Source organism: Neolamprologus brichardi, chromosome 1 (assembly GCF_056152115.1).
Source record: "Neolamprologus brichardi isolate AB-2024 chromosome 1, ASM5615211v1, whole genome shotgun sequence".
Lineage (NCBI taxonomy): Eukaryota > Metazoa > Chordata > Actinopteri > Cichliformes > Cichlidae > Neolamprologus > Neolamprologus brichardi.
Genome location: NC_142104.1, coordinates 14,203,542 through 14,223,511, shown reverse-complemented (window position 1 = coordinate 14,223,511; position 19,970 = coordinate 14,203,542). Strand labels below are relative to the sequence as shown.

The window sequence follows — 19,970 nt, the reverse complement described above, 5'->3', positions numbered from 1 at the left end:
GATCTCAAATAAGGTGAAGAAAAATGTGCCTGTACTCAAGGATAAGTGAGTAAAAAAAGTGTCTGTGCTGCATTTGTGTGTGTTTTAAATTAATTCTTTCTCCAGTCTCTCTAACATGTTTCAGTGTCTTAACTCTGTGCTCAGTGAAAATCAATACAGTAATCTGTTTTTTTCTTTAACTTCAGATTGATTTTTGCTGTCTCTGTACTGACCTCTGCCGTCACATTATCTCCCCAACAAGGCCTGTTAGTCCAGTACAGATTAAAGTAACATATAACATAAAAATATGTCTTTTCCTCTTTTACTTTTTCTTTCCTCGTGCATGTTTTTATATGACTTAACAAGATGGGAAATAAGCTCTCTTTCCTTTGTACTTTTTACCCTCTCTTTTGTCTCCTCCTTTCTTGTGCCAGCACTCCTCTTCCTTTTTCATATGCTTTGTATCTCATGCAGGAAACGGGTTGAACATATCTAAGTGTGTTTAGAAGTCTCTGTGCTCTGTGTCTCTGTGCATAAAGAATCATACATTTCTTCTACTGGTAAGGACGCTGACACTGTTCATAGGTGCATGAATCTGTGAAAGTTTGCATGTGTTTGTTGCTTACCTTCCTCTGGGGTTGCGATACTCCATCTCAAATCATTATCACCATTGTCGTTACGAAGGCTCTCAGTGCAACCAACAGGAGTACAGGCACTCACGGTGACAATGTACCGAGTAGACGGAGTGAGACCCGACAGCACACCTTAAGAGGAGCATATGAATGTCAATGAATAAGGTTTATGGATTACACCGTTTAAAAAAGAATAACTTTGAAGAATACACACTCAATTTTGTTAACTCAGCTACATGTTACACTATGGGTATAGAGTATTGCTCGACACTAGCCCTGAAAGATTGTAAAAATATCCTTTGTAAGTCCTTTGTGACAAATCAGGCCTATTTGTATCCTTTACTTAAGTCTTTATCAACAAGCATCAACAACACAATTTAAATGCTTTACTTGTAACTATGGGCTGCTGTTGCTAAGCAAATCTAGTGTGCTTGGCAAACACAGAGTCTATTCTAATTGTAAAGCTTCAGCCGTCTCTCTTTGGATGTTTTTTGTCCTCACCGTCTTGGCCCTCTCCACCCTTCTCTGTATTTTCTAAGTCACCCTCTCTTCTCTTCCACCCCCTCCCATGTCTCCCCACCGTTGTGTCCAATCACGCTGCACTTGTCTCTCTTTTTCACTCTCCCTTACTGTTACCCATGTCTTTTAATTCAATTAGGGGCCAGGGCCCCACTCGGCTGCCATTACACCCTCATTTGCTTTTCTGTGTTTTTTAGCCATTGGTGTAATTCTGCAGTCAGGTGTTGAGGCCATCATAAATTAAGAAGAAGCCTTATCAGGGTGGACTTAATGTCTGGCAAAGAGAGGGGGAGTGAATGAGAAGCAGCGAGAGAGACACTGAGAAAGACTGAGACAGAGAGCTCATCTTCATATTTGCCTAGAGACATGGCGAAGTGGATGAGAGGGGGGACGAATAGCAGCAGCGGACGCAGACATCATCATCATCATAAAAGATGAAGTGGGGAAAGATCGAAAAGTGAGCAACAGCTAGAGAGAGAGAAAAAGGAGCAATGCCAGGGTATGACATCATTGGGGTAGTCCTGAGTGTCTTGTTCCAAATGGAGACAGTCTCCTAAACCTGGGGACTTGCCAAGGAGAAATTAACAGGGTTGGCCAGGACAGTGAGTACATACACTAGTATGTTTTGTCTGAAATACAAATCTGAAAAAGGAAGAAAGTAAGCAAAGGAGACATTGTGAATGCTTGTTTAGTAAAGGCTAAAATGTAAAGGACAACAGGTGCAATAAGGCAAACAGAACTAAAGCTAAATTTACCTGTACGTAAAGTGATGTCTACTGTTTGTTGTTTTAAGTTTGATTGTTAAGTGTAAGTGCTCAAAAGAATGCAGAATAACATCCAAAACAAAAGTACAAGCAGTAAAAGGTTGTGCAACATAGTGCACATAGTGAGTAAAAATGCAAAGAGCAAAGGATGACATACTTTTGGGGAGGTGTAGAGCTTAAATACATTTTAAAATGTGTCTTTGTATGCATTATATTTATGACTACAATGGTTTCGTGCATTTTTTACCTGTGAAGTTTCCGTTAGCCAGGAATGTGGCTCTGACAGGTGGTAGTTCTCGGTAGTCTCTGTTGTAGGCCTTTAGTTCATATCTGTCAATCAGTCCCCTTATGTCACCAGTGGGTGGCACCCAGCTCACCTTGGCACTGTAGGCGTTTAAACTCTGAACCTTTATTGGAGGTGGTACAGATGTAGGTACTTGAAAGGCCAAAAGGAAGAGAGATGCAAAATGAGACTGTGTAGCAAAAAAAATCCCATGGTATTAAAAGAAACAAAACAATCACATATAATAGTTAAACTTAACAAAATACATCTTAAGAATAATAATAATAATAAAAAAAAGAAATACAGGAATTAGTTCAGGGCAAACAAATGTCATAATAAAATCTAAACAGGAAAATATACATGAAAAAATATGCACGAAAAGCAAAACAACAAGATGGGCGGACATGAGAATAAAGAAAAAGCATTCCCCATCTCTCTGTGTTTTAATAGGCCCAGTAAATCATACCTCGCCATTAGCATAAATAGTATTTATGAGAGTAGTAACTTTTTCAGCGCTGATTTAATACAGCCAGCCATTCATTCTGGGCTATATTTCACAGCAATCAGCCTCCCTCTTTCTCTCTAACACTCCCCTTATTTCTCTCTCTGATACCCTCAGCAGCTCTGGTGGCCCAACTCCCACCCAAAATCCCACTTCCATCCTCTGCATTACAATCACCTTCATTTTCTGTCACCAGTCATCTTTCCATCTTCCGTGCAAACTTTTAAAATAGTCAAACTGAAATTATAGATATATTCTTACACACCATAAGGCTCACACATTCTTCGGTATCTGAAAATGTATCCACATATCATTCGTATCTTTAATATCACTTAATGAGGCCAGTTGTGCTGGATATTGGGCTATTTATTTCTTTTATTTTGGGCTGTATGTTCTATTTTGTGTAAACCTTTAGTTATTTTGTGTTATTAAGTTCTTGTTTCTTTTCTACTTTCACCTTTATTCACCAATTTTACCATTTTCTTGCATTCTTATCCTTTTCTTTCTCCCTTTAATATCCAGTCACTGTGCATATTTCTTCATCTCCTTGCATTTTCTCACTTTTCTTTTAATTCATTTATGACTCTTTGCTCTTCCCTTCTCCTGCTTTTCCACTTAGTCCTTGCCCTCAATCCCCAGCTCTCTCTTAATTTCTTAATGTTTTTTAGCACTTCCTCCCTCCTGATCCTCCATTCCTCTTTCTGGTCATAGCATGGTGTACCGAGACCTACCAGTGTATTGTTCACTACTAACGAGGAGCTTTATATTACACAAGGGACCACACAGGCCATTCTGGGTTAACAGCCTTTTACTGTGATGCCCTTTATAGAAGCCTTATCAATCTCTCATACCGTCAGGCACATGTAATATCACTCACTGGCTTTGGATTACTCACATACTGTACAACATAGCAGTGGTTTTACAGCCAAAATCTCTCAAGATCAAAGACTTACTCTACTGAACAAAGTACAACAAAGTGAACATACAGTAACACACCCCACCGTGCTGAACATGAAAATCAGTGTTAGAAAATTAAGCTTCTGTTTCAGACTGTCAGGGAAAATTTTTTAACATTTTGCAAGTAACTTATATATATATGATATAATTCCAAGACAGAACTCATTGAACAAACTAAAATACTATAGCAGATACCACGTTTAAAGGACTCTGGTTATATTCTATAACTGCACTTGTACAGTTTGGGTGTTTGGATGCATTTTGTTGCTAACATCTGCAAACATATCAGCATGATAATAAGGAGACACACACACGCACTCACACACAATGAGATTTTACCTTTGCCTCGGCTGCGTCCTCTTTCCCAAGGTCCGGCCGCCCAGCCTCCTGCAGCCAAGGCCACAAACCTGTACAAGTACTCTTAAAATATATGTGTATGTGTGTTTTCATACACAGAAAAAGGGGTTAGGGATAGGGGGAGGAAAAAACAGGCAAAACTGTCTTAGTTAAAACTGTGTTTGACAAAAAGTGCACTAAAAGTATAACATGTTCTTAAAGCTAATGTGATGTAATTTCCAGCTGTAAATTCTATTTGAACTTCTTGGATGGTTAGCTTGTATTCATCTCTGTGTCAGTAATATAATGTTGCAGCACAGTAATACCCCCAGTGTAAGCTTTAATCAGAGAACATGATGATGTAAAAGCAATTACTACTAATTAGAGTGAGCTGCTAACATGGTATAGCTGGAAGCTGTGCCTCAAAGTCATAAAAATAGGTCTTCATGTATCAAGCAACTATACAGTGACAAAAAAAGCAACAGACCTTTGAATGAAAACAACACTGTGGCAAAGCTTTCTCACTGTGACAAACTCAGCAATGAAATATGTTATGAAATAGAACCTCAATATCTCTACTGGTAACTTAGTACTTAAAAACTCTCATAATTCTTATTTTTTAATGCATTCCCTGAAGATTGAGCACACCTACAAACGTAATGCTGACACTATACCAATGTATATGTATACTGTGCGGTGTTACCAGTGAAAGGCTGTAGATTATAATCTGTGGCTTGAGTCTTTTTTCCGCTGTACACCAGGACTGAATCGTTTCCTCTGCAGTTGTACCGGCTTTCACTGGTAGGACAACCATCTAAGTAGACTCTGACAGAACGGCGTGAGGCAACAGAGAGATTAACACTTTGGCTGATGGGAGGGTTTCTGTTACCACTTCTTATAGTAAGATCCTTTAAACACCCTCCTAGACCTGTGAAAGGTAAGAAAAGGAAACATAAAGCAGAGAGAGAGTATAAAAAGTAGAAGCAAAAGTGAGAAGGAATCTTTATTATATCAGGGAAATTGCATTTTTCCATTTTTTTACATGTCAAATGGGATTTCCTGACTCATATAATTATGCCACAGGTTTACTGATGCAGAATTTACAATGCTCTTAAATTTTAGTCAAATGTTAGCATATAGTATGATCGCTATGACTCAGAGTTAATTAATTTAGTGATTCTTCTGCTACACAGAAGAGCAGGCAAGTTATAACTACAAATACATGTACTTTAACTTGTGCAACTGAAAAGAAAGCCAAAACAATGAGCTCAAAATATGTAAATACTATGCTTGATGAGATTCAAGGAAGTGTATAGGAGACTGTAGCTAAATGAGACATTTTTCTTGGTTTGGCACCTGCCACTTTAATGAGCGACATGCAAATACTACCTCAGTGCATGTTATCTCACCATGTTTGTGACTTCGCCTGTCTAGAGCAGAATGTATGAGCTCTGGTGGCACGCCCCCCAAATATAATGGTGAATCAACTCTCAGCGTCACTGCTCCTCCCATTCCCCTTGCTTCCTCTGCCCAGTCATTGACAGCAGCTGAGATAAGCGAGCCACGTTTTGCCAATGACAGTTGTTTCCAGTCTCCATCGCAGTAGCTAAGCCCCACCCACATGCTGAGTTCAATCACATGACCTTCAGAGGAGAGAATGAAGGACAAGAGACCAGCTTCCAGCTCCACCTTAAAAAATATAAACCAGTAAAGAAAACGTTAAAGTCTGTCATTAGATTCATTTGAGTATTTTCAGCATTAGTACGATAATTTGAAACACGGCTCTGCTTTTACCAGCATAAAGTCTTCAGTTTGTGTGTTGTATGTGAAGAGCAACAGCGCATTCAGCTGGTCTGTCCTAAAGTCCATAGAAATATCAAAGATCTGTCCTCCAGTAAATACACCTGAGTCCAATTCCAAGTAACCTGAAACCAGGAGGAGAAAAATGTCAGTTTAACCAGCAGAACGAGTCAAATTTAAAATGTGCAAAAGGTATTTAAATTTCCCGTCATCTATTCATAAGTGACAGACGAAAGACTGTATGAGCAGGCCTTTTTAGACAGCAGTAATGGAGGAAATGTACACTAATGAACCTGATCTTTCACACAGAGGCCAATTAACTTATCATCATATTTATCAACATGAAACAAACTCATTACCACCAACATCAGCAGCAAGCATCTTATTAAGATATGTTGTGTTGACAGTGCATTAGGAGCACTAAAATGAGTGTAAAGTTTTATCTGAACACATATTTTCACAGCACAAAGCACTTTATGCTCATTGTAACTGATACGCTGCTACATCATGTGATTTTCAACATAGCAGTATGCTATTTTTGCACTTTACGGTCCTACCATGACCCAGAAAATGGGCTCCATCCACAGTTTGAAGAGGACATCCCTCCCAGCTTTCATACACTGCAACTTTCTTTGTGGCTTTTGCCCAGTCAAGAATTTGCCATTCCTCTGAGGGGCTGTCGGACATCTTAAAACTCACATCTCTGAGGCAACCAGAGAAGCGCTTTCGCACAAGTCTGGCATCTCCTGGTGAGACAAGCAAAAACAAAAGTCATAAGATTACATTAAAAATGTTTGCTTGTTACTTCCAATCAAAGACTATTCAACATTTTAAGGCACAAGGTCAAATAAGGGATTTTCATGAGGAAGAAGACACAGTATTTGTGCCTGAATATGAGCTCAACTCTCAATCAGATCCAGAAACCTTCAGTCATCTTACAGTATACCTCGCTAAATTATATATCAGATAGCCAGAAAACATGCATACAATCCAGGGGCCACATGAAAGATTTTAATATGTAGGTGAAAACCCACCTGAATCCTGTCTTAGTAGAATAAAATTTTCTGGCAGCCCTCCAATGAACACTCCCATGTTCTCACCAATCATTGTGCTACCACTTAAAGCTGTTGCACTTCCTGATGGTGGTGAAAATAAGAAGCAAAAGTGAGGAAGTGGAGAATAAAAAAGAATACATAATATTATATTATTATATTGAATCATTTAAGACACAAAAGCACAGGGGGAACAGTGAAATATATGGAAAGAAAATGTAGATGTACCTCTCATATAAGGGAAGCATATAAGGCAAAAACAGATTTTGCACAATTCTAATGAGTTTTAAAGTCAATATTTGGTGCAACCATGTTTATTCTTCAGGTCTTTGCTGACTTTCAGAGACTGTTCCTCTGCTATAGATATAGTTTTTCCTTCTTTTGTCTTCCACTTGTCCAATTTCCTCTGAATTTTTAAGAAGCCACTGCACACCACGCCAAGTTTTCAGCTGATAGCTTTTCGTAAATCACTTTGTTGTTACAAAAATAAATGAATGTGAATGAATGCATATATGCAACAGCCTGCTAGTAACAAAGTGCCTAAAGATAGATTTTTTTAAATAAAATTTCTCTCATCTGTAAACCCAACATTATTTCATCACTTGACTGGGTGTGTTTCTATAACTGAAATATTCATAGATCAGTGCTAAGTGGCTTAACAGACAAGCAAAAAGCATTGCTGTGAAAATGGTTAGTCACATACGATACAGTAATATTTTTGTTATCATACACAGACTGGGTGGAATTAACCTGGATAATATCTCCTAGTCAGGGTGGAGGGGATTTACAGAATATATACATAGAAAAACACAGACAATCAACATCAGCCTCACAAGATTCACATCCAGATATATGTATGTAGATAAGCATATTACACCCACACCCACACACGGAGCAGATGCACACAGTGGTCAGTATGAATACAAGGAGAGTTACCTCTGTATTGATCGTTTACAACGATTGTTCCCACGGCCCCTTGCCTCGTTGCTCTAATACTATGCCATTGTCCATCATTGTAGCGGCGCCCTCCATCACCCTGTACGCTCACAGCCACCGCTGAACCCTACACACATAAACACAAGCACGCATGAAACCCATGACACAAGCACAAACTTAAGCACATATGAACTGATGGTGTGAGGATATCCACTGACTTACATTTTTTTCCAAACCATCACAGATCAGTTAACACAACCTAAGATTGTTGGCTCAAAAGACACAGATCGAGCTATAACAAAACACACGGATGAGGTAAATCTTTAAATTCTAACTAAAAATCAAGGATCAGCGATACCAATCACACAGACACACATCATCTTCAAAAGGACACAAACATGCACATATAACCATCAAAGTGTTGTTACAAGGCTTTTTGCTACCTATTAAGTATGACATCATTGTTGTGATCAGCTTTTAGCAAGCAGCCAAAGAGTAATGTAGTAAAAGAAAAGTATGGGTAGATGCACACATCTACACAGACGCACATGTGGTGATGAAGATTTAATGATGAGATCAATAAATGTATGAATGCCAAAGTATATCAGACTCGGACATCTTTACTATCTTTGCTAGACAGCTCTACTTAACAAGACAATGGGGGAGGAGTCTATTTACTTGATTTTTTTTAAAACTCCTAACGCACACGTGCACACACACACACACGCGCACACACACAAAACAAGCACCTGCCCAAAGAATAGTAAAATAGTAGTGGAAGCAATTGGCACTCAACTCTTCTGGAAAGTAATATTGAGGTAAATTTATAAATACCATTCGATTTAAGATGGTTTTACTGAAAAGCACTGATATTTTATATTGTGAGGAAATGTATAGGATCAGACAATATGTGTGCTAAAAGCAAATAGTTTGATGAAACAAAGGTCTGGTGATGAGGTGGTGTCATCCTTTGATTTGTGTGTGTCCACTGTTGGATGCCCCAATGCCCAATCTCTTTAATATACAGTATGTGATAGAAGAAGTCAACACACACACATATAATATAAAGCACTTATCCAAAGTGCTGCATCTGTGACTTTCCCGCAAATACTTGGCAGCTTATAACACAATATGAGCATGAAGTTTTGGTGTGTTTATGTGTGTTCTGAATACATGTAAGAGACAGACAGAATGAAAAGGAAATGTGTGTGGGGTGTGTGTGTGCACGTGTGGCCATCTCTCAACAGAGAGAAAGAGGCGACAAAGGATGAAGTGGTTTGTCACTTCTACATCAGATGACATTTAGATCTGTGTTTAAACTTTCTTAGTGTCCTCATGTCAGTCAAGTCTTCATACACTAAAACTGGCATTTAACCTTTTTTTTTTTAAGAGCAGATGGAACAAATGGTCAAAGAAAGCCTCACACAATTTTGTCATCTCAAGTTCAAGTCTGATGGTCGTTTGCTGTAAGCACAAGCAAACCTGCCCTTTCAATCTCACTAGCTCACCACTAAGGAGTGCATATGTAAGGAGAATAAAGTTTGACCTGAAGACAAGTCGCTCTGAGTTTTTTTCTTTTTCCTTTAGTTACCATCTGATCAAAAGAGGGTTTATCTGGATGTGCTGCACCTCATAGATGACTTGTGGGGCTTCTACACTTGCACACTTTGAGAGACAGAGAGACGCTACCTGGACATTTGTTGCTGTAAAATAATATTGTTTGGATTTTTAGTTTATGAGACCCGTTTTCAATGTAGAAACCTGGATAGCTTAAATTTCAAATTTTGTTGAGTTGAAAACATCTGTTGATCCACTTTTTACTCCATTATGTCAGTAAATCTTTAGTTATTTCATTTTCTCTTTTGTTGATAATATTACTAAACTGCCAGGATTCCTGTCCTGATAATAAAATGACTAGACCTATCAAATAAGTGATATCAGACAAAACAATAATAATCAGCAACAAAGAATAAAGTCATAACTTGCCATAATTTTTTATGGCCATTGCAAAGAAACACCTATTGCCTTTAAACCAGTGTGAGTCTGAAAAACGCTGCATGTTTAGCATTATGTGACAGACACCACAGCTCCATGCATGGATGCACTTGTACATTTATAGCTAGTTGCTGACACATTAACCACTACTCACCTGCATCAATAAAGTATAAACTGCCTCTTTTACATTTTGAGTGAATGCTTTTTTAAAAGTTCTTGAGCTGTGATATAAGTGCGTGTGTGGCAGCTCACATGTGCACGTATTTATGAGCATATCACCTGCCTGTGTCATGCTAAATTACCCCCTCCCCCCTGCATTGGTAATCCCATTAGGCTAGCTCAACAGGCTAATAGGGGGAAGTAATGGGCCCAGCTATATGTATCTAGGGGAACACTAATAAGCCATGACTCCACTCCTACTGTTAATTACTCCAAACTAGCCTAAACAAAGGAATCAACCCAGTTGGAGAAGATACACATACACTCCATCACACATCTAGCAACATAACCACAGACACACTAATCAACAGTGATAGTCAATGATCTGTTCAGTGACATACACCCATCTGCACAGACAGATATAACCCATAGTTACATTTTGATGAAGAGTTTTTGATAAAGTATTGCACAATGATACTAATGAGAAACTAAAGTGTGTATGTGCATGTTTGTTTGAGTGTGTAATTAGTTGGTGGCCTGATGGAAGTATGTGTAATCATCTCCCATCATCACTTTCATCATCGAAGTCGTTGACTCTTTAACCCTTCTACATGCGTCTGTATGGATGGATAAGGAAAGTCAGGCTGTGTGGCTGTGTGCATGTGTATGAGTGTGTGTATGTGTGCGTGCATGGGTGCAAAGCTTAATTAGCTTGCAATTGGTATTCGCGCGTGGTGACTGCAGGGAATGAGTTAATTGCAGTCCAATTCAAACGTTGACACACTTTCAAAGTTTTTCCCCTTTCCCTGCCTCCCTGACAGAAACCAATGAGGGGCTACAGATCACATTTATTAGATGAGAGAAAGTGAGAGAGAAAATGGAAGAGACTTGGAGAGAGAGCAATACAGAAGGAAAGAAAAACACAGGTGAGAAAAGTGAGTAGGTATAAGGAGTAGAATTAAATGGGAGTATGGCGTAATGTAAAATGTTTCAATTATGCAGAGACGCTTTTGAAACACATTACCTACCTGTGGGTCAAACAAAAAGTAGGGGCGTCCGTTTTTTATCTGAACAGCCAAAAACTCTTCCTGATTTCCTGGAGAGAAGCTGCAGAGTAGCAGGCCATCAGGGGCCCGAGTCTTAAAACTCAGCTCAACACCTGATACAAAGGGAGACAAGGAACATGATGGGGGAGATGGACATTTAGTAAAAGAGAGAGACAGCCTAAAAGAGGATTTTAATTCCGAGTTACACATTATCTCAGTGTTAAAGCTGACCACAGAAAGTTCAGGTTGCCTACAGCATGTATTTTATATAAAACCCTCACTGCTTGCATCAAGATTAAGAGGGTCATTAAATTAATTAAATGCACTTGATTAACTGATCATCAGTAAGTGTGGTCATCTCTATAAAAGCAGACGTTTGGGCAATTTCCTGGTATAAAGGCTTCAGGTGTGAGATGTTTGGCCATAATGCACATCATATACCAAATATCAAGCACGGTGGGAGTGAAGCCAGCGGAACTGAGGACTCATTGACCATGAACTGTATATTAAAGTATTCTAAAGTCATCCCAAGCACACTAATGAATCTACATTAGAATCACTGAAAAGAAAATAATCGAAGTGTTGCAATGGCAGAGTCCAAAGTCCAGCACTTAAGTCAACTGAAATGCTGTCCATAGACAAATGCCCATAAATCTCTATGAACTGAGAAAATGCTGTCAAGAAGAATGAGCCACAAATTCATACAGACTACAGTTACATTGTTATTGTTGCCAAAAGTGGTTCTACAAACTACTGAATCAGGCGGCGTGCTTAGCTTTTTACCATATCACATACAAAAGAGTCTTATGAAGTCTTTCTTTTTCACAGCTGTATATATACACGCACACTGTCACAAGAACCAACAGGACTCTGCAGGGATTGTTTAAACCCCAGTCTGAGACGTCATGTACTCACATAATGCTTACCATTAAGTAAAAAAGAAAGAGGAAGACTGATAAATGTACATTTCTATCAAAATAACTGTTTCCCAACAGCACTAAACCTCTAAGCTGACCTCATTTCCTGTGTAAGCCAGCCGTCTAGGATAATCTTACCACTAAGATACTTCAGGGAAAACATGAAGATTGATCTTAGAAGACACACCTGCTTCCACAGTTTTGGAAGCTTTCACTTGTAATGTCTTGCTTTTATCTCATGATACCACAGCCTTCCTTTCTTTATCCTTGTAGGATAAAGTAGTTAACAGAGAAGTCTTTAAAGTGTCAAAGACTAGGGTTAAGAGAGAAAATATGATAACACAACAAACTGAAGTTTTGATAGAAATTAAACATGAAATTAAATTGATCATTTTCTGAATCCCCAAATTTTTGGCCGGTTTAGTTGCCATCTTCAAAACAGCATTTTATCAGTAAGTGTGTTAGGAAAAGTTTCTATTGCTTTCCTACATTTTCAAGTTATACATGTAGCATTAATCTGTCAGAAGATTTGTGGCTCAGAACTTAAAAACTCATAGGGAAATGCTAAACTGCTAAAATGTCTGAATTCTACCTTTTTCAGATAATTCTCAGTTACGCTACTTTCAATTGGAGAAGCCTAAAAAATCATATCACCTAAAATGACAATGGATTTGGGATCTGACAAAACAAATGATGAGGAATATTCAGAATTAATCCTTGCATTTTAGTAATGTGGGAAATTTGCAGGTTCTTAGGCCAGCAGAGCCTTTAAGACACACGTGCACACACACACGAAACATTCATCCAGCGTGCTGCCTTGTCATGTTACCATGGATCAGAGATTTGATCTTAATCCACTACTAGATCCACATAACCACACAGACCAAGAAGGTTTATGTGTGTGTCTGTGAGTATGTGTGTTTCTTCAGCTCTGTCTGTCTCAGTAGAGAACAGACATGTGGGAAGATCTGAGGAGACCAATGCAGTCAGTCCAGGGTTCATCAGAAGCAAGTGTTTGCAAAATAATTAGTGTGTGAATTCTCTTAAAACAGAGAGAAGTCGAACACTATACAGAAAACTCAAAATGAATACAGATTATCAGAGCTCAGATCTCAACCTTTTTACACAGTTTTTAAGTCTTTTCTTGCTTTTTGTAACTGGATCTATTGTTATGCTGTACATGGTTGCAAGAAGCAAAAAGAAAGACTTGAGTTGAGTTGTTTTTATATATCTTAAAAACATAAGTATACCACACATGACTATAAAAAAACAAAACAAAAATAAGGGTAGTCCGAACTAGCTGTTATGTAGAAATAACCATAGAAGGAGCCATTGAAGTCAGTCTGTAGGGTTTCATGCATTAGTTGATATGGAGGTTTATGCAGATGTGGAGCTGGAGCGTGTTGGGATCACAACGTGAGGAGTTTTCCCAAAATAAATTTGAGAATGTCAAGTGCTACATCTGCCAGCACATCTCCACTTGTGGCAAAGCACTTTGGTCAGATGACAGTCGGAAACATTTACCTTCCAATTGGATTGTTTGGACTGAGGCCACATTGGAAAACTGTGTGAGCTGCATCTGACTTAATATACAAAAGTGGTTCAAATCAGAAATGAAAATGTCATGTAGAATCTGAAAAACAGATGAACTATAGGAGCAGGTGGCCAAGCAGTGGTGTTGGAATAGCTACATGACCAGTCTGAGCACCAGACAAATGTGTTGGGCTGGTTCCTCTGTCCCGCATCTACTCCCCCATGTAGAGGGAGATGTCTTTCAGGATACAGCAGAAGCATGCCGCTGACCTGGGGAGGAGTGGGTGCTGCTGTCTGGCAAAGCCCAGGTGGCGCTCGCAACTTGAGAACAGATTGGCCGGGGTTTAATAACCTGTTGGGGCAGTGTGTGGGCATGTGTTCACAACCTTTAGTGGTGTGTAGTGTCTGCACTGCACTCAGCGGTGACTCTGACTCTGGAGAGAAGGAGATGGCAGGGCCTCCTCATGAGGCCCCACCGGCTTCAGTGATTCACTCCACCGAAGATTTTTCACTAGAGCAGCCTTGTGATGGCACCTTACTGTACACTCAGCCTTTGACCAAGTGATAAGAACTGATGGTCACATGGTGCACCCTGACACGGCGTTGGCCTACCCGCATTTTATATTGATTAAAGATAGGCTTTATTGAGTGAGTCGTGATGCTCACACAGAAGAGGAACACACTCAGCTGGCCTTCCCAAAAGTGCCTTTGCACCTTGAGTGCATTAGCATGGACCTCATTTGGCTGTTTCAGGTCATCTCCCAAGTGGGCATCCCAAAAGAGATACTGACTGACAGAGGCACTTCGTTCATGTCTCGCACACTTAAATAGCTGTATGAATTACTGGGCATTAAATCTGTTTGGTCCAGCATCTACCACCCTCAGGCTGACTGGCTGGTGGATCGGGTGGATAAGACTAGAGTCAGACAATTTTCACTATGAGACAAAGTGCTTATATTACTCCCCTCTACTAGCTCAAAGTTACTTGGCAAATGGCAAGGAGGCTTTGTGATCAAATGGCAGGTGGGGGATGTAGGCTATGAAGTGGTATGGTCTAACAGGGGAGGAGGCACACAAATATATCACCTCAACCTCCTCAAAGCATAGAGAGAGCTTGAAACCACTTCTCTGGTGAGTCTGGTAAAGGAAAGAGATGAGTTGGGGCTGGAGGTGCCAAACTCCACTATTCTCACCTCCATTGTGATGATCATCTCATCTCATCTCTCATAAGCTCCTGGACTGGTTAGACAATAATCGCTTTTTCATGACGCTGGATTTTACCAAGGGCTACTGGCAAATTCCAGTGTCTAGAGTATTTAAGGAAAAACAGCCTTCTCCATTTCATACAGTTTTTACCAGTTTCTCACACTTCCGTTCAGCTTGTTTGTAGCTCCAGCCACCTTTTAGCGCCTGATGGACCAGGTGCAGATGGCTTACTGGCCTAAGGTGGGTGATGGGGGTATGTGGCGGGGTGTGGTATCTGGCTCAGCTGTAGGGGAGGGGTGTAGCAGTTGGTTCAGGGTGTGGTGTCAGGAGAGGGTGACCCACACAGCTATTCTTCATCGCCTGGTCATGCAATCCCTATTTCAGTACGATACTGGGACCTGACGAGAGAGCGGTGTGTGCAGAGTAGAAGGACGCAGCTGGAAAGCTGTATTGTGGAACACAATGAAAATAAACAGCCTTCAACGTGCAACGCCGTGTGTGGGGGTCCATCCACATATTGATTAACAATTTGATGATAATCATGAATTACTCTACACAGACATAAACCCAGTAAAGACTGTAGTAGTATCCAAAGAAAATTAATAAAACTGTTCTTCACAGTGGACGGGCATTCTGTACATCAAGCAGGCATGTGTCATTTACATTCACGACCTTGTCACCACGATGAGTCAAGTCATATGACAGATATCTGATATTACATTACCCCTCCTTAACCTACTCTCTTAAACCCTTTTTCCTTCTGCTTTTAACCTCTCTCCTTCTTTATTACCTTTTCTTTCTCCTTTTCTACACATATTACCCCGTCTAAGTATTTTCTTTAACCTTGCATCTCTCTCGCACGCACGCACGCACGCACACACGCGCGCACACACACACACACACACATATATATTTAAATACTTTTTTTTCAATTTTTTTCAATCATGCATCTTGCTTGTGTACCTGTTTAACTTCTCTAATGCTGCACTTTTGTGCATACAAAAAAATGTAGACAATATACAAAAAATGTAGACAATATAAATGTGTGTTTTACATAGCACATAGTTATTGCATATATACACCCACTCTCCACCAGTCCTATGGAGAGGAGACAGACTCAAGGGCCAAACATGCTTCCATACTATGTGTTGGTGAAAGCACAGTTAAAAAACACAGATCTAAAAATGCCAGAAAAACCTATAGAGTGAAAGATATCAGTGTAGCGAAACTGTAATTCTTCTGATTTAGGGGCTGTTAAATGAAATAAATGATTTTTTTTTTTAAATTACATAAAAAAATCTGATAATCCATATAGTGTGTCAATAAATTCCTGAAGCCATACATGGAAGTAAACTTGTAAGGAAATTTAAGGGTATGCACAGATTTTGTACACAGTTTTTGTGTGAGTCTGCATTTTTGTGATAGTCAAAGTGTTATCCAAGCATGCTCAAATGTAAAGCATCTGTGACACTGCTCATGCTCAGCAATACTTCCTTCAGATTTCCCCACAGGACTTGTGCTACTTCACACTGACAACCACTTTGGAGCCATCAACAGACAAACCTGAGCACACACCATGACAGGTGATTCTGTTACGCATACAGCACAATGACACACACACAGAGACACACACTTATAGACAAAGCGGCACATATACACACAAGCACTTTCATTGTGCGATCGAACAAACACAATACCCCAGCAAGCACTTATACAGAATGCATAATAAAGCCACACACGGTCAAACACATGCACAGAAAAATCGTTGCTGTTTATGTTTTACAATAGTATACACAAAACCTTTAAGGCAACGACTTCAGTTAATGAAATGTTAAGACGACTAATATACTCTAACATGAATTACTTAATATCTCTAATGTGCTTTTTTCCCGAAAAGTAATTATTTTTACGTTTGTAAAATGCTGATCCAAAACACAAATTATAAAATATGCCTCAAAACAAAAGCCTGAATACTTATTGTTTTGGTCCAGTCCTGTTATATAACACATTTCAAGTTTAGAAGTTTAGGTACTACAGAAAGGGGATGTTTGTTATGAAGCATTTATTGTCAAAACTGTTTTCCGGAGAGGGCAGTGGGGAATAAGAACCCCCTCTCTAGTTGTCTTTTCCCAAAGCAAAAAACAGCACTTGAAAGGTTCTCCCCACTGTGTGCTCAGTGGGTTTCTGACTATAAATTTCCTTTTCACTGGAAGCATAAAAATCCAAATTTATTAAACCAGAGAAAGGTGTTGGACCCTACTAGTGGACCATAAAGACAGTATGTTCATTCCACTCTGCAATGCAAAAATGAGTACAAACACACTGACAACTTGATTTTTCTCCGAGACCAGGTAAAGAGCCAGTCATAAAGTTTGCCCGAAGGAAGAAGCACACTCTCAAAAGGCTCCTCCACCTTCTTCTACAACATACTGAATACGAGAACTAAAATGCTGCTTTGATCAAAAAAACACAGCAGTTTTTTCACGAGTGAAACAAGAAACATTTTGTGAACTATAAGCACATAAAACCAGCCACATTTACACAATCAACTTGATGTTAAGTAATAAGAGTTAAAGTTCGTTTTTTTTAAACCGACTTTTAAATCAATTAAAACTAAAGGAGCATTTCAAAATGACTTATTAATTCTCGTTACCTAATCAAACGAGAAGATTCACGTTATATTCCACAATATGAAACATTAACACTTAGTTATGTTGAGCCATTTACAGTTTTAAGTAGTTTTATTTATTAGGTAGTATTCTTTCATGTGCATTGTGTCTCCTCTCTGTCTCAGTAAACAGTGGAGGTTGTGTGTAATCATCTACACAACATAACCTGAATAACTCCAGTCATGTTAGCTCTCTGCTGGCATTAATCAGAGCCTGGCGTATTAATGAGAGCGCGGCAGCTAGCTAATTACACCCATAGATTCTGCAGCAGCCCATTAAATATACAAATGACAGAATTAAAGAGCCCAGCCTCTTCTGATTAATCTTTAAATGGGGAAAAACTAATGATGTCTGTGCAAACTTTCCCTTCACACATTTCTCCCCCTCTCCTTCTCAACGTCAGTGCCTGGCAATCAATCATATTAATTAGGGAAAAATAATTTGTATCATTTAACATTTCCCTCTTTCCTGCTTAGTTGTTGCAGTAGCAGCTATTGCAACAATGTGCTGTTTAAGATGTGTCTGGATATTATCCAAATCTATTTGTTCCTGCATTCATTTTTTTTATTTTTTTCCCCTAACATATTTGTGTGATGTTTCATCTCTCTTCATTTAATGTGGGTTAAAGAAATGCATCTGGATTAGCAAAAATATAAGCAGAACGTCATCTGCATTTCAAACAGTCCATTTCAGGGCCAGTGAAGAATTACTAAAGTGAGGAGAGAGGACTGTGTAATCTATTTTGACCCATTTCAATTTAAATACATTATTTTATAAATAATAACATATGCCTGTCTTAACTGAGAGGCAATGTCCTTAATTCAAATATAAGCATGGACAGCAGAAAGTCAGGAGAGTTCTAGATACAGAAACATAATAAATAAGATGAATGAAGTAACATGGATTTCTTGAAACAAGCACTTACGAGGTTATTCATATTGTAGCATGACTGCATATAGTTATAATCTTGTTTTATCTAAAGTAAGATTCAGTGAGGGAAATATTGACTTAATGCTTCTTATTAAGCTTTAAGAAGCATCTTTAAACACACGCGACCAGACTTCATTTATGGAAACATGCACTCCTATCACAGTAACTGCACATGGAAAAGAACCTATTTGGCAAAAATATATCTTTATATTTTTTAATAAAGTGGCCATAAGGTAACAGGTGAAAGGGCAAATACATGCTAGATAATCTCAACCTTAACTAAGATTTAACATGTGGAATATTGACCCTGCTCAATGATGTGCCCTTAGTTTGCATGTAGGATATAGAAAGCTTGAGGAACCTCAATAAATATTAATATTCCTAAGATGATGTATGATGTTGACAGAGAAAAATGATGATTTGTTGTTTCATATAGAAGGCACACCACGATGTTCTGAGGCATCAATGCTGCTAGGCCAAAACAAAAAGTTCCCTTTAGATGTAAAAGGACGTCAATTCTAAGCAACACCTTATAAAATCTTTGTGACATGCGTCGTGGGGTATGGCGCAGTCCACCTGAACAGATAAATAGTGTGCAAACATTCAGCACATAGAAAAATGTTACATTTGTCATTGCTTGAGTTGCAAGGTTTCCACAAGACAAAACGATTGACGAGTCTCTCCTTTTTGATCAATTGACTCTCGAGGGGGCATTACACTGCATTACATTCATAATCTAATTTGGCTTTGATTTGTTCGCTGTTCCGTGCGCTTCGATGGGAATAATTGTCTGTAGATGATGCTATTAGTATTGATGGTTGTAAAAGGGCGATGGTTTGAGGACTGCCGACACATTGATGGTCCAGAATAGATCCGGTCTGAAAGTGATTGTCTGATCCATTACCCTTTATGAAGGAGGAGAGCAGAGGAGATGAGAAGCGCCCCTCAATAACAAAAAATCATCATCTATTTGCTGGCAGCATTTAGAGAGATCTATTTACCTTTGTACTGGAGAAGCAATGATGAGATCAAAAATTTGAATTCCTTGCTTTGGGATAAAAATACACGACTCAGTAAGTAAAATTAAGAAGCAAAAAAACAATATAGGAGACAGGTTGGTTGGGTTTTTCTGACCGCGCATTCGCTCAGTATTTTAAGAATTCAATTGCCTTTCATGAAAAACATGAAATAAAGCAGTATTAATATTAATAACCAATTGTTTGCAAAAATAAAACAGTACACAAAATGACATGTTAAGGAAGTAAATTAAAGCAGCAGAAGTCAAAAAGGAGACCAGAGATAGACTTAAAATATCCTGTCTGAACTGTGAGCTTTATAAATTATATTTGATAAATATTGTTTTACTTACACTGTGTTCAGCCACATCTATGTTAACACCGGCATTAGTCATAACATTTAGAGACTACTCATCCTTTTAGTATATGTATGGAAAGAACAAGCAATTACAAAATAAAAAAAATATATATATAAACTAAAATAGCTTGTAATATTTGAATTTTTACAAATGTGTACAGCCTAAACAGAACATCCTTCTCACAGTAGTCTAATCAACCATTATAAGAAATTAAATGTTGTGGGAAATGTGAATTTCATGTTAAATGATTGCAGAATTTGTTGATCAATCACAATAATTAAGCTTACTTCTAGGATTGAGTTACTATTTATTTACTATTGAAGTGAAGGCAAAAGCAACACCAGCCTGCTCACTGAGTGTTTCATATGATATGTCTCCAT

General features: G+C 38.7%; 1 protein-coding gene across 1 annotated transcript in view; it reads right to left on the bottom strand.

The window, feature by feature from the left end:
* ush2a (Usher syndrome 2A (autosomal recessive, mild)) overlaps positions 1-19,970 on the bottom strand; it is a 217,576-nt gene that overhangs the window by 113,298 nt on the left and 84,308 nt on the right. Inside the window, exons 30-39 of the mRNA XM_087834076.1 lie at positions 10,943-11,073; positions 7,761-7,887; positions 6,807-6,908; positions 6,330-6,518; positions 5,767-5,897; positions 5,382-5,661; positions 4,676-4,900; positions 3,976-4,056; positions 2,142-2,330; positions 606-743 (exon numbers count right to left, since the gene is read on the bottom strand). Coding sequence (XP_087690202.1) covers positions 606-743; positions 2,142-2,330; positions 3,976-4,056; positions 4,676-4,900; positions 5,382-5,661; positions 5,767-5,897; positions 6,330-6,518; positions 6,807-6,908; positions 7,761-7,887; positions 10,943-11,073 — 1,593 coding nt within the window. The remainder of the gene's footprint in view (positions 1-605; positions 744-2,141; positions 2,331-3,975; positions 4,057-4,675; positions 4,901-5,381; positions 5,662-5,766; positions 5,898-6,329; positions 6,519-6,806; positions 6,909-7,760; positions 7,888-10,942; positions 11,074-19,970) is intronic.